Here is a 15535-nt window from a genome sequence, read left to right on the forward strand (position 1 = left end):
GGATACAGATCAAGAGAAGTCAAAGTGGAAGAATGAAAATGACTGAATGCCTAGAAAGACTGACTGGTTAGAACATTCTCAGTAACCAGGTTGTTTGGGCTACAGAAGAGCAGACTGAGGGGATGAGGATGTGCTCACAATCCCCCCCAAGTCTGCTGCTGAGAGCTGAGTGTGCTGCCTGGGGAGTCTGGAAGGACAGGCAAAGGAGCATGGCCTACAACTGCACCAAAGAAATGTCAAATTAGCAGCTGGGGGCATTTTAGGTTCTAGATACTAGCCATACAAATGATAGAACAATGCTGAGAGCCCTGTTAGGGAGGCTGTGGAGTCTTTACCAGCTGTTAAGAGTAGATTAGCAACATACCTGCGGTGACCTTGATACATTTGACCTAGCAAGGGGGAACATGAGATCATCCTGTGATAGTTCTCATTTTCTAGTACCATCTCATCTAGAAAGCTATCCTTTTCTAGATGTTACTTAAAAATATGGGAAAAAAAAATTTCTCCCCTTCAGAATGAATCTTTTTTTCTGCTACCCGTTTTTCTTTTCTAAACTTTAAGTTTGAAACAGCCACTGTCATGCTTTGCTGCTTGAGACATGACTATACATAAATTTGGCACTTATAAAGCCATTTTAAAAAGTTTTTTTTGTTGTTTTGTTTATTTGTTTTTCCTTTTTACTTAAACAGATGCCATGATTTATTTCCAGGTATAAGCATCAGTTACACCAGCCTGGGTTATTCCTACTCAATAATGGCAATAATAATGTAACTCAATACTAAGGCATTCAATGATATCAGCGGTATCTACTCAACTGTACATCAAGGACCATACTAAAATGTCAGGTTGTAAAAATGTACATTTAAAAGCTAGGAAATACCAGAATGAGGGCTTCACCTTAGATTGACCTCATTCCATAAAGGTCTTCAGTTATATGGTGAGTCTCCCTGGTTTCTTCCAGAGAACTCCTACCACAAGTGGCGGAACAGATAGACAATACCCAGGGATTTTAGCAAAGCTGTAAAGTGAAGGGGATGGCTGACTGGTCTTAAGACAGATGAAAATGCAGAGAACTGGTTCCCAGCTTGGCATTTTCTGCGTGGCAGTGGCAAATCACTCAGATCTCCCTTTATTATGTGAGCACTAATTTCCTGATTCACTGATCCTTGAGAAGAGACATTATAGTTCAGTCTGCAAAAATATTAAGTACTGTCACTTGCAACAGAATTCTGTGAGAAATATGCATTAAAATGCAAAGTGACACAAATGCTGAGAACCCTGAAAAATCATGTTGTGCACATTTCACATCCTGTGAATAGCTCTGACACACATTTAAATTTCTCCTTGGTTTCTAACTTCACTTAAAGCAAAAAAAAAAAAAAAAAGTCTGGCATGTGACTATAAATGTAGCAGCACCATGACTTATATTTGAATATACAGGCTTATATATGGAGAACTGCTAATAGCTGCTTCATATATCATATGCTAGTATGAAAAAGAATATATCTAATGTCAGAAATAAAAGTAGATGATTCATATTAACACTCACCAGAAACAAAGTGTAAAACCAAAAAGCTCTAACTGGATTTCTTAGAATCATTTGAGTTGCAAGAGACCCTTAAAGATCACCTCATTCACCTTCCCTGAAATGAACAGGGAATTATTCTGTAATATACATATCTGTTGAAGCTGAATTAATAAAGTAACAAACCTGAGCCCAAAGAGTTGCTGGCAGATGATGCAACAGCATGTGGCAGCAGCAGCTGTAGCATGACTGTACCCACCTGCATCTCATATCGCAAAACCAACTGGTACTTTTATTCCACTGCAGTTTAATTCAGAGTATAGAAGGTGGAAATTTAGACCACCTGAAAGGGTCTGTAGCTCAAAGTACTGAGAGCTCTTCTTAGGTTAATCAGTGTGAATTCATATTGTACTACTACTATTGCTATCGTAAAAAATCACTAAATAAAATTTAAAGTATATATCACTACTATGCTGTAGATAATTAGCCTCTTCTCCTTCAGCTTCTCACCTACAAAATCCAACTTCTGTTACTCTTGATTTCTTAATTTTTCTGTGACCATGATGGAAAGAATTGCATATTTTTTAAATTTTGTGTCACGAAAGGAAAAGGTTTGCTTTGCTGTTATATTTTGGAAGTATAAACAGCCAAGCAGACTGCTCTCAGTTGTTATCATTTTAAAATGTTTGTGGCCATTGCATTGAGAAGGCTGAAAGTTTGACATGCTGCAGCCTGCTTTACTGGAGCTGGCACAGGAGAAGCAGGCAAAGCACCAGCCAAGTGGAACAGAATAAAGGCAATATCACATGACTTCCAGCCATAGCTCTGTGGGTGTCATTTAGTCTATTGATTTACTGCAAAGGAAAAAGAGAAAGGAAAAATCTACAGAGCACCACATTAACAACAGCAAATAGCTGCAAATATCAGCTAGAATCATTCCGGGACAACAGTTTTAGTTGTTAATAAAAATGTTTTTAAAATACTGGTTATTATCTTTCATGAGGCACTGCACACATCAGTTTTCAGAGTTTCATATATGTTAAGCAGTGGATGCAGTAAAACTGAATGTGCTACCACACATTTTGTATGAGCTAGAAGTGGATTTGCTTTGGACAGTCTCTATCTCATCAAGGGGAAGACCAGATTAAATAACGCAAATCCAGAACAGTGATACTGAAGGGAACAGAACGTGTCTTAACCCTGCTTTGAGCTCACTCATTAAACTGAGGCTACATCATACTGGCCCATAGTCACAGCACTTAGCCTCATGCTAAAATAAGATAATGGAAAGACTCAGAGACTGGGGCTGTCAGGACTGGTGCTGAATTTATGCATTAGCCTCATGGTAGAACCAAAAATAAACACAGGTGAAGAGACTGCAGTGCCTCTGTTCCAGACATTGCAGGATCTCCCAGTTATTACCAGCTTGGCTGCTTCTATAATTATCACAGCACCACTGCCTCAGCTGTTGCTCCACCAATTCACCACTTCCCATGCTTCACTGGTGAAAATAAATGGTCCTTCCCTACCTTATCAGCTACACAGGAGGAACAAAATCTACTCCTGATGGTTAAGCTCTCATGCATAGTCTCTCACACAGGAAGGAAGGCAGAGTCTGGTACTTTTTGATTTACTCGTAAGATGAGGACCAGAAACAACCTAAAAGCTCATGTATTTATGTTTTAGCTCACTCTTTCTCATTAACTTACTTTTCTGGTTTTAGATCCCTGTAAATAATTCCAAGCCCATGGAGGTGGTCTAAAGCCAAGGCCAGCTCAGCTAAATAGAACTTGACATCCTCTTCTGTAAACATCACCTAGAGAGAAGGAAAAGAAGAACATGTCTATTTACTAGACAGTGGTGGGCTGGCTTGCATTAAGCAGACACAGGGAAGGAATTGTCTAACTCAGGAATGCTGGAAGGCCCATCATATCAGGTTCAATTTTCCATAATTTGTCTGAGCTCACATTAACAGTTCTTACCAGATTCTCCTTATAAAACAAAACTTGATCTGCTGAGTACTCCTGTTCCTTAAAACACGCTGCTCTCATTCATCTGTTTGATCTGTTTAGATGACATCATGTCACAGTAATATAAATAAGGTTCTAACTCCTTACCCTTTGGAAGTCAGTAGCAAAATTCAACATTCAACACTGCAGCCTTTATTGTTTTCATACCTCTCAATTTGCTAAAATCTTGGCATTTGATTCCTGAATTCTCATAGAGAGTAATATGAGGAACCCCTCTGAAGAAGTGTAACTCTTCTTGTTTTAGAAACTGAAACATATATTTTTCCCAAATACGAGCAGAATACACAGCATGAAAACACTCTGAGTTAGATTTAAACCCCCATGCATCAAAGCTCCAAGGAATCTCTAGGGGCCACCAGACTCACAGGGAAAGATTCCCCAGCTTCTGCACAGGAGGGAAATGGGCTCCTCCACCCTCAGCAGAGCACTACTAACTTCCTGAAGCATAGAATTCTGATTATGGTTTTCCAGGTGGAAATATCTGACACAGTGTGCCAGAGGTTTTCAGCATGGTACTACTCAAGCTTGTACGGTTTGGGATATTATTGGAGGGAGTGAAAGAAAGAAACCTGACATATCCTTACACATGACAGCTAGAAAAAGTGTCCCCAGTGCAAAGGAGCATCTACAAACAGTACCTATGCTTTGGCTGTTGGAGAAGAAACAGCTTCCCCCTGAGCTAGAGCCAGGGACAGATCCAGTGCAAATGATCAGGGAATATGACCTCAGGCTGAACCTTAGCAATCCTGGTGCAGATGCCCTGAGCAATGACGTGTTGGCCAACACACAGGGCTGATGGCAGTTGTCTTTCAGTAGCTACTACCAACATTGGAAAGCTTTGGATTAGGTGGGAAGAAACTTCTGCAAACAAAACAAATCACTAAGCTCAGATGCCAAGAAAACCTTTTGTTTCTAGAATGGTTCAACTTTTATTGTATCCCAGGTGATATTTACTTCTTTCTAATTAAAATTCAATATGCACAGCAATAATGCAGAATGAGAAGGTGGTGCACTGCATATGCAAATGCAAATACTACATATGACAGAAGTAAAATGAGTCATCTCAACACAGATTTACAATTTTTTGCTCAGAGATATGGTGAAAGACCCATCCTTAGAGATACTCAAGGCCAGGCTGGACCAGGCTCTGAGCAATCTGGTCTAGGTGCAGGTGTCCCTGTTTTCATTGCAGCGGAGCAGCAGTAGATGGCCTTTAAAAGTCCTTTCCAACTCAAACAATGCTATGATTCTATGATAAACAGCTGCAAAGTATAGGTAGACAAGATGAGCTGCAAACACAGAAAAGAGATGTACTAGCACTGCCAAGCTAACAGATCTCATTATTGATAGCATAAAGCAGAGAATTCAGTGCACTGAATTGTGAAAGCTTTGGGAAAACCAAAAGTGTCAAATGAGTACAAAATCTGAGTCATACTTCTACGTTCCTTCACTGTGCAGAATGTGTCAAGAACCACTTTTTCTCTCTTCTCCTAGGAAATCAGAGAGATTCTTTAAAGACAGTGCAGTGTAACAAAGCTGTACTTTGTAACGAGCAGCAGGAAGATATTTTTATGTTCTTGAATCTTTTTCATTCTGTTTAAAATAACTGATTCCATATAGTAAATACATCTACAGGTATTGTTACTTGGCACTGCCATAAACCCACTGCTGATGTCTCCCTGCATTAGCAGACAGGCCTGGAAAGAGAACACTTAGGCTTACAGCCCATGGTGGACTCAGAAGTCTGCCTGTCAGCCCATTCCATAGCATTTCACCAGCTGCCACTGCCACCCAGACTGGGTTTGTGGGGTGGAAAATGCAGCTAGGGAACTTCTGCATGAAAGTTCTATTCTCATAGTCTATCCATAAACTCTCCAGAACAAAGAAAAACTCTCCCCCTTCATCTGATCTTTAAATATCCTACTCTGCCCTGGTAAGACCTCATCTGGAGTACTGCGTCCAGTTCTGGGCTCCCCAGTACAAAAAAGACAGGGATCTCTTGGAAAGAGTCCAGCGGAGGGCCACGAAGATGGTGAAGGGCCTGGAGCATCTCCCCTATGAAGAAAGGCTGAGTGAACTGGGTCTGTTCAGCCTTGAGAAAAGGAGACTGAGAGGGGACCTGATCCAGGTCTATAAATATCTAAGGTGTGGGGGGCAGAATGGCGAGGCCGGACTCTTTTCAGTGGTGAGTGGAGACAGGACAAGGGGAAATGGCCAGAAACTGGAGCATAGGAAGTTCCGCACAAACATGCGCAAGAACTTCTTTACAGTGAGGTGACGGAGCACTGGAACAGGCTGCCCAGGGAGGTGGTGGAGTCTCCTTCTCTGGAGACGTTCAAGACCTGCCTGGATGCCTACCTGTGCGACCTGGTGTAGGGAACCTGCTTTGGCAGGGGGGTTGGACTCAATGATCTCTGGAGGTCCCTTCCAACCCCTACAATTCTGTGATTCTGTGATCCTTTGTCAAGTGAATACAGATGCCTCATCCCCACAGTCTGGACAGAGACCAAGAGCTGAGGACGCTACGCTAGTAACATCAAGCCCTGGAATACAGACCCCTAAAGCTCCCTGGCTTCTCCCCCGAGGTGGCAGGGCTGCCTCACCAAAGCTCTACTTCTGCCTGCAGGACTCACAGACAGGTGGCTCCAAGAAGCACTAGGAGAAACAGGCAAGCACAAAATGAACGTAGATATCTTGCAGCTACCTCTCTCTGCTGGTGTTAGTGAGACACAGGTTTGGTTTTCTAACTATCCTGCTCTCCAGCAGCAGCATCTCTCCACAGGCAGGAGCAGAGGGCAGGGGACTAATCGAGGTCAGAGAGGTGAGGAAAGCAGGATAGGCAGGTGACAATCAAACTGCAAGCCTAAGGCAGGGAATGACCTCCAACCTACTCCCAGCAGCAACTACAGCAGGTGGCATTGTCCTGCTGGTGACTGATGCCCTAATCCTCTGCACATCTTCTGCAGGGGTCAGACCCTGACTGACAGCATCTCTTCTTGCTGGCAGCAGTTGTGCTTTTAAAGCAGCTCTGTGCTCACATCCCAGGCAAAGTGTATTGGAGATGGGCTTCTCAGATTGCCTCTCATCACAGCCAAGTTATAATTGGTTAGCAATGAGGAAGGTGGAGGTATTTTGTTGTGATAATGGCTGCTAGTTTTCTGTGATAGTGATGCTTACTGCCTAACTGCTTAATTATCTGTGTCATTATTCAAATATAATTAATAAGAACCCACTTAGAGATGCAGGATGATGCAGCTCTACTACACATATAGCCCCTATCTATCTATCTATCTATCTATCTATCTATCTATCTATCTATATCGCTTTTATTTATATATAGCCCATATGTATATATATGTACTATTTTCAAAGCCCTTTACCATTCCCACCAGCTTCATTTGTTTCTGAAAATCCAGGATAGTCTTTCTTTTCCAAAGTTGAAGTCTTTCAGCTTACCTCTTTGGAGAGTCTTGTGAAAAGGTCCCCTCCCCGCAGAAAATCTAGTATTAGATACAACTTCCCCTCTGTTTGAAATGCTGCATTAGAAAAAGATTGAGACATTGGAAATTTGAATCAAGATAAAGTCTCCAAAGAATAAATACTGTTGACTGATGGTATATCATTTGTGATTTTAGCTCTACCGTCATTTTTCACTTAGTGAACAGAAGAATTAACTTCTCTACAGCAATAAGCAATCTATCTTAGACAATGGGGAAAAACAGTATCAGCTGAGAGACAGTGATATATTACTAAAATATTCAATTTCATTCTAAACACCTATGAATTCATATTGCTTTCCACTGTGCAAATACCAGAAGACATGGAGTGCTGGGCACAGGGAGGAGTTCCCAGACCTGAGCAAGGTAGAACCTGGACTATTCACAGCGGGCTCTTTACAGTAGGTAATAATGGGCCTAGGGAGCTCCTAAGGCTGAGGAGTGCAGCTCCAGCAAGACCATGAATTCACAGTCACTAACATGCTGATTATTAAAAATAGTTCCTCTGTTTTTGTAGATGATACCAGACAGCAGGTGAGGGGGTTTGCAGATGTAACTAACTCATCAGCAACTCCACTAGCATGATACATCACACTACATTTTATGTCAAGTGTATTTTGCTGGATAAATGGCTAAGAGCTACTTATGCTAAAATTCTATGATTTTACAGACTGTCATATATAGGCAGTCGGTACCTATATGAAATTATAACACATCTAGTTACAATTCTCCAACATATTTAAGAACAAACATGAAGTATACTTTATTGTAGTTACCATAATGAAGCTTGACTATGAAAGGATGATTCACTTCTGCCAAAATGTCTCTCTCCATTTTTGACCGTACCCGATCCCGAACTATAAGGAAAGAACAACAAGAAAAGCAACACATTAAGAGGCATCATGGTCTGCTGGATACAAAATACTGCAATGAGCTTCAGGTGAGCTGGGTCCTGCTTTCAATCTCTTCAGGGTTTGTGATATAACCATTGGCAATCCATGCCACGCTCTGATAGCCCCTTATTCTGCCTGTCTTGCATCTGCAAAGGGTGAGCTCTTCAGGAGGGCACTGCATCCTCCTCTGTAGAGAACAGCCTGAACCAAAAGCACAGCAGTGTTACAAACGAGGGGAAAGTGATTGTGTTTTGACAATATGAGGGTCAAAACTGTATAAAATCAACAGCTCTATCTCACTTAAGATTACACCAAATGAACCAGTCTCAGAGCTTGCCAAGCTAACCTTCTGCAACTTAACATTTTGTATGGTGCAGTCTATTAGATATCTCTAGATAACATTCTCTGGAAATTATTAATATGAACTACCATAAGCCTCCAACAATACCCTTAAACAATCAGTAATAAAGAAAAAAACTGATTAAAAATAATAAAAAACGATTTCACATATAGAGTAATAATTGTGGGAAAGCAGCGAGAAAAACAGTTGTGGCTGAGATGAGAATAAAAGAAAAAGGAGTTAGGGAGGTGAGCCGAGTTCACACTCATCAAAGTGAAGATTTTGAAGCAAGTACCTTTAACAATGTTCAGATGTTGAGGGGTATCAAGCTCTCAGATTGCCAGCTCTTGATCTTAGACAGACATTTTTCAGTCAATCACTATTTTTCTAAATCTGCAATGGAAGCATTAAAATTTTCTTCTCCTTTCTCTGTATTACACAATGCCAATATGGTTTGCAGCCAAAAGCATCCATGAGGAATGCTTTGTGACTATTTTAGGTGGTAAAGCCTGAGATCTTGGTGAGATGCTGTCATCGCCTGCATGTGTTGTGGATCTGCTGAGAAGCCAAGCACTCCCAGCACCTCAGTAATGAACATACCACAACAAAACCACATACCCTGCTGCTGCACATTAAGAACTGATGCACAGAAATAGGACAGAAAAATCTGATCTGAAAACCTTAAATAGGAGTGGAGGAAAACCTGAATTTCTTGTTGTTTTGATGCTTCACTTGTGTCAGTAGCAACGAATAATTTGCTAGCTACTCAAGTTACCTTGTAGATAAAAAGCAAAACAAAGGGATCTCAGAATCTTAACTCATTATCTCATGAACATAAATTACACTTCATACAATTAGAAAATGCTTAACATATTTGAAGGAAGAGAACTCCTCATGTCATAGATCTAGATCCCTGTGATATGCAGGAATGCTCCCAGGCTCTTGGTTGACAGGCAGGTGAGTGGGATACTTCCTATTAGGTTTGGTTAGATATCCTCATAAAGTACCTCTCTGTACCTCTATATGCTCACACAATGACATACCCTACAAAATCTACAGGATATTTTGTACATGAGCTGGGTGGTTTACCATGCACAGTTGGATAAAAGCATCAATCATGCTACCAAGGCAAGGAACAGCTATTCTGTGCAACTCACATTGTCACCTATATACCTGCTCTATCCAGCATTGACTGCAGCACTGAACAGACACAGACCAAGGCTACTCAAGACTAGGAGTGTACTAGCTGCAGAAAGTAGCTGTCATCCATCTGAGGTGCAGTCCAGTGTCAGCAGTAAACTTGGCATTTTCTGGCAGACAGCAGTATGTCCTCCTACCACCAGCACTGCAAGCTCTGAAAAGCCATGCCACTGGGTAGTTTGCTGAACTCCTTTTCCCCTCATCCTGCTTGCTGCTGTGGTGGCCTCTGTTACAGGAGTTACAGGCTGTGGACATGCAGGGTTACATGTCATCCTCCTTCCCCATGTGTGCAGCATTGAGTCACGGGGATATTAAAGCAAAGTCTCTGTCATTGCAAGAGACACCTAAATCTCTAGTCACGGCCTGATAGTCTGTGCTGAGCCTGGTCTCCTCCAAAGCTGCCGTAATCATTACCTTTGCAGTGTCAACCAAAAGAGATAATTGGAACCTGTAATTGGGATTACAGCTTGGCACGTGCGTTGGTGACCTGCCCTCTGCATCTTCCAGCTTCAAAAGCTGCTCGATTTAAATGCTTTGAGGGCAGAAGCCACACAGGCCCAGATATTTTAATTAATTATATTCTCTAGGAAGGCAAATGCACAAGCTTTTTTTCTTTTCCTTTCTTTCTTTTTTTTTTTTTTTCTTTTTTTCTTGGTCTGCATTCTGTTCTTACTGATTGCCTCCATGTATCTGGGCAACATTTGATCTCAAACTCCAAAGTCACCTCTCTAGAATACCTACCTGCTCACAGCAGCTTGCACACCACAGGGCACTGTTTTATGCTGCACATTCCCTGTTCTCATATTTAAAAACATCCAACATTTCACATGATAGTTAATTATACATATATTAATATTTAATGATGCAGTAACAAGACATGGTATTCAATAAACACGCAGCACAAGGCCCTCTTGCCTTTTCTTTTCTGGTTTATTATTAATTCTGCCATAACAGGAGAGAAGACATCTTTTCTCTCATTTCATAAACAGCGAGGAATTCCTCTGTTGTTCATTCCACTTACATTGTTGGGACTGGGGCACGTGAATCTCAAATTCATCAGGAAAAGTTTTAAGAAGGGGTAGCACTTGAACATAACATTCCTACAACACAAGGCTCCAGCTCAGTCTGACTTCTCTGACTTCATCATTCAAGTACAATGGTCAAGAAAATTCATCTTGGGAACTTTTTCTAGGATTCAGAGGTCCCAGCCTGCCCTTCTGAGGAAACATCCCTTCTAGTTCATATATCCTGGTAGTTGGGTAATCAGATTAATTTGCTCAAGTGTGATCTGAATTAGTTCTGGCTGTTTATTTTGGCCTGCTTGATCTTATGTAGGGAATCCATCTGTAAGGGGAGAGAGGGACAGGGTCTGAATAGCAGCCTTGGTGCCAGGGATGACAAGGACTAAACATTAGCAGTGTGCATTTCTGTGCAGTGATCAAGCAAACACATACATTTTTGCATGGTCTCATTTTGGGACCAGTTAGTGTGTATCACAGTGAAGTTCTCCACTCATTTCCAAAATAACTGAATCTCTAGAAAGGACCCCCTGGCACAGGGCTGCTCTCAAGCTCAGAGCTTCTGCCCAGCCTTTGGTATTGATGGAGATTACATAACCTTAGCTACCTCTCCTGTTTTCGACCACTTGTAAAGACTCAGAGCAGCACACACAGGGGAGGTGCAGGTGGCTTTGGCAGATTCTGCCTGCACCAGATGTTTACTTTCACAAATACAGTCCCATTGGAACTGGCGCTAAACTGCTAAACTCCTGGCCTTTCTACCCATGGGTTTTTAAATCATACATCAGATGGAAGCAGAGCACACAACCTGGAACAACGAGCATAAAGTCATAAAGATTGTTTGCATGCTTTTGGGCCAACTAACCACCCCTGAAGTAACCCCTTATGTTGGAAGGCAGAAAAGACCAGACTGATGGGACCTGCAACTGGGGAGGAAGCACCTGCTAATTTGAAATAAAAACAATTCCCATTTCTAGGTATTAATGTGATATGAAAGAGAAATGGAGACAGCTGAATATGCATGCATATAAACTCAGCTTATTCTGTCTGTCTAGCTCTAAACATCAAAGAAGACAAATTTACCATTTATTTTATTTAACGCTTAAAGAGAGGGTTTAATTTAACATATGAATTTTATTTCTGAGGCTGTTTCAATTTTCAACAATCATGAAGTAATGAAGGGAAAGGGGGAAAAAAGGAAAAACACATTCAAAGCACCTTCCAAGGGGAAAAAAAAAAGTCCTTCCCAAAAATGGATTAGCAATCAATTTATTAAAAAAGAAAATAAAACCATAATCTTATTTCCTTCACTGAAGTTTTTATCATATCAACTATGGTTAAGATTTAAATACAGAAAGATAAAAAGTCAGTGCATCTCTTGCTATAGACACTGTCAAGCAATGATGATCTGGGGACCTTACTTGATGTACATGCAATCACACTGTATCTGTTCAGTAGGCTGTCAAGTCAAACCTAAGAAAGCTTTTAATTAGAGAAAACATGGCCTGCAAAAGCTGTAAAAGGGAAGCTTATAAAAGAGATACTTATGTATTTGGTATAACATCAGTTAAAATGTATAGTTAATTCACCATAAGGGAAAAGTAACTTGCCATATTTCTAGTGACAAGGTACCTGAGTTGAAGTCAGAGCTCCATGAAGTTAAAAGCCATTCAGACATTAACTTCAGTGGAGACTGAATATTGCTTCTGGGATCTTTTTGGTTAAAGAATAATTTCTAAACATTTTAATTCAATTTCACTCTTCTCTTTGCTGACCAAAGTAACTCTTTTAAATTCTATAATAAATTCTATTAAAATTTTCCTGAAGCTATCATCTAAATCTTACCTAGAATACAGCTGATATTTCTACTTCGAGAGAAGTATATTTTAGTATAAATTCCAGTGCAGTTTTTAATGGTTTTGTTTGTTTGTTTTTGTTGTTGTTGTTCTTGCATACAGATTTGTTGCTACAAGGCATGAGCTTTGTACTAAGTCCCACTACCAAGTCATGTCCCTGAGGTATCTAAAGCTAAAGACATTTCTACCATGCTTCAACAGCACCAAAGTGATAACTTATTTTTCTTAAGAGAGCGTTTAGAGTGTAATTCCCTATATGACTCTAGTTCCTGTGTGAATACCTGTGGCAGCTGTCTGGAAATCTATGGTGAGGGTGACAGAGCACTGGAACAGGCTGCCCAAGGAGGCTGTGGAGTCTCCTCTGGAGATGTTCAAGACCCACCTGGACACCTACTTGTGCAACCTGGTGTAGGGAACCTGCTTTGGCAGGAGGATGGACTCGATGATCTCTGGAGGTCCTTTCCAATCCCTACAATTCTGTGATCCTGTGATTCTGCCCTGAGCCACAGGAGCCAGCTCTCTTCCGAGGACCTGCTGGCGGTGTTTCAGGGCTGCTCCTGGTATACTGGCTGCCTCTCTACAAGGTCCAGTCTCTCTCCCCTGATTCTAGAGGCAACCCACTCTGTGTCACCAGGCTGATATTGACATTTGAAAGCTTAAAGATTTTTGAAACTAGGAATGCATTAGGTGTCTCAGTGACATATTCTTATGGCCTTATGTCCTTCCTGACAACTTCAGCTGTAGTGCTACTTAATCCCATGACCCAGAAAACCATAGAGAGACTCTCACTGCAAGTCTGGTACCAGCAGATGTCACTTGCAGAAAGACACAAGAAGAATATATCTGAACAATGAAAAGGTTTCAAAGTTTACTTGAATCCTTAGCAAAAACCTTCACTGATCATAATTTACCTGCACATACAAAATTACCTTTTCACAGAATCACAGAACGGGCAGGGTTGGAAGGGACCTCAAGGATCATGAATCTTCAACCCCTCTGCCACATGCACGACTACCAACCTCCTCATTTAATACTAGACCAGGCTGTCCAGGGTCCCATCCAATCTGGCCTTGAATACCTCTAGGGACGGGGCATCCACAAACCTCTCTGGGCAGCCTGTTCCAGAACCTCACCACTCTCTGTAAAGAACTTCCCCCTGACATCCAACCTAAATCTTTCCTCCCTCAAAACCATTTCCCCTTCACCTGCAGTTATCAACCCTTTCAAAGAGTTGATTCCCCTCCTGTCTGTAGGCTCCCTTTAGGTACTGAAAGGCTGCAATAAGGTCACCCCACAGCCTTCTTTTCTCCACGCTGAACAAGCCCAGCTCCCTCAGCCTGTCTGTAGGGGACGTGCTCCAGCCCCCTGACCATCTTCGTGGCTCTCCTCTGGACCCTCTCCAACAGCTCTCTGTCTTTCTTGTACTGCAGGCTCCAGATCTGGACACAGTACTCCAGATGGGGCCTCACAAGAGCATTCTGTTAGGAAATAGCCATGCTTTGGTGGAAGTGAAACACTCATTAACAAGCAAGAGCAGAGGAAGATAAAAACTACGTTAACTTAAACAAAACATCATTAAAAAATATTGTTAGCAGGAGAAATCAATGTGTAAACATTGGATCTAAACTTCAGCCTTTACCTTTTCACTTCCCTAGAAGTCAGTGACAGTGGAACAAAGGCAAAAATATAACTCAGACTTGGGAATATATAGTTCAACTTCAAATTCTTCACTTAGCACTGTAACATGTTAATAACACAGAAAATCAAATATATATATGAAATTACACGTAGCATTCTTTTCAAATCCTATTTCTGTTATTTTTTTCTTCTTTTTTTAATCCTAGCTGCTGTAGGCAAAAACAGAGAGCTAGATTCTAATTACAAATCCACACTGTGTATGTCTAGAAGACAAAGTGCTTATATGGTGACTATTTACACAAGATATGAAGAAATACAGACTTTCCAAAAAAGACATAATCAGGTTTCACTGGATCTGTTTGGGAATTCTATTTGCATTACTGCATTTCTGTTCCACGCAGTATTATACTAAAATCTTCTAGGCAGCCTTTCAGGTCCTACCTTCACACAGGATTATTGCAACACAGAATAAAACAGAACACTGTGCTGTGGCCACCTGAATGCAGAAGTATACCAGTAGGGGCACGAAGAGATTTTACAAACATTTTCTGTGAAATGTGTATAAATATATGAAACTTATTTTTCTGGAAGAAATGTCCCCTGTGCTTCCTAAAACAAAACATCACAGCGATAAGGAAAGCACCTTTACAACCAGAGCTTTACTACTCAGCCCTAGGGCTGCTGCAGCAAAGGAATAAAACAGAATTACAGGGCATGAAGCACGTCTTTGGAGAAAAGCACTCTGAAAAATCAATATGGAGACAGACTGTTTTTAGGAGTCCAGAGTCTAGAGGAGGTCATTTTGTTCTCTTTTTTTTTCTTCCCCCTTTTATATAAAAGAACACATTTTGCTTTTAAGAGATCAAAGACTTTGCTTTTGTGCTTTTATTTATTTATTTAATTAATTAAAGATATTCCAAGCCCATCTGGATGCTTTTCTGTGCAACATACTGTAGGGACCCTGTGTTAGCAGGGGGTTGGACTTGATGATCTCCAGAAGTCACTTCCAACCTCTGTGGTTCTGTGATTCCGTAAAGTAGCTTGAATGCTTTAGTACTGAGATTAAGAAGGACAGATGTATCTAAATTAATTTCATACTTTAAACATTCAGATTTGAATTACATTATTTATCACCAAAAGTTCACGATTCTCTCCAAATATTTTGAAAAGTTCACAGAATTACAGAACTGTATGGGTTGGAAGGGTCCTCTAGATATCATCGAGTCCAACTGCCCTGCCAAAACAGGCTCCCTACAGCATTGAGAAAGCCTCAGTCCCTACAGCATTATGATTTACACACTCTTACTGCATTTCTTCCAGCAGCAATCTGAGCTCCCTCCTGCACCTTTCCAAACACCCTGCCTGGGCTTTACCTACTGCCTCGGGGCTCATTGCTGCAAATGGGGCTCAGATCCCCTCCCTGCTGGGATGCAAAACAGAAGATATCTCCTTGGCAAACACTTCCACACACGTTGCAGGAGCTCGAGTATGTTTTAGCTTTATGGTTGAAATTAGCCAGTGAGCTCAGCCCCATCAT

The 15535-nt window shown here is 41.2% G+C and overlaps 1 protein-coding gene across 4 annotated transcripts in view; it reads right to left on the reverse strand.

Moving 5' to 3' along the window:
- The window catches only part of RPS6KA2 (ribosomal protein S6 kinase A2), a 263441-nt gene that overhangs the window by 62083 nt on the left and 185823 nt on the right, over window positions 1-15535 (reverse strand). For all 4 annotated transcript variants that reach the window (XM_048936514.1, XM_048936516.1, XM_048936518.1 and 1 more), the window contains 3 exons: window positions 7829-7909; window positions 7012-7091; window positions 3235-3341 (listed from right to left, as the gene is read on the reverse strand). In XM_048936514.1, coding sequence (XP_048792471.1) covers window positions 3235-3341; window positions 7012-7091; window positions 7829-7909 — 268 coding nt within the window. The remainder of the gene's footprint in view (window positions 1-3234; window positions 3342-7011; window positions 7092-7828; window positions 7910-15535) is intronic.

The sequence above is a fragment of the Lagopus muta genome, chromosome 2 (genome assembly GCF_023343835.1).
Source record: "Lagopus muta isolate bLagMut1 chromosome 2, bLagMut1 primary, whole genome shotgun sequence".
Lineage (NCBI taxonomy): Eukaryota > Metazoa > Chordata > Aves > Galliformes > Phasianidae > Lagopus > Lagopus muta.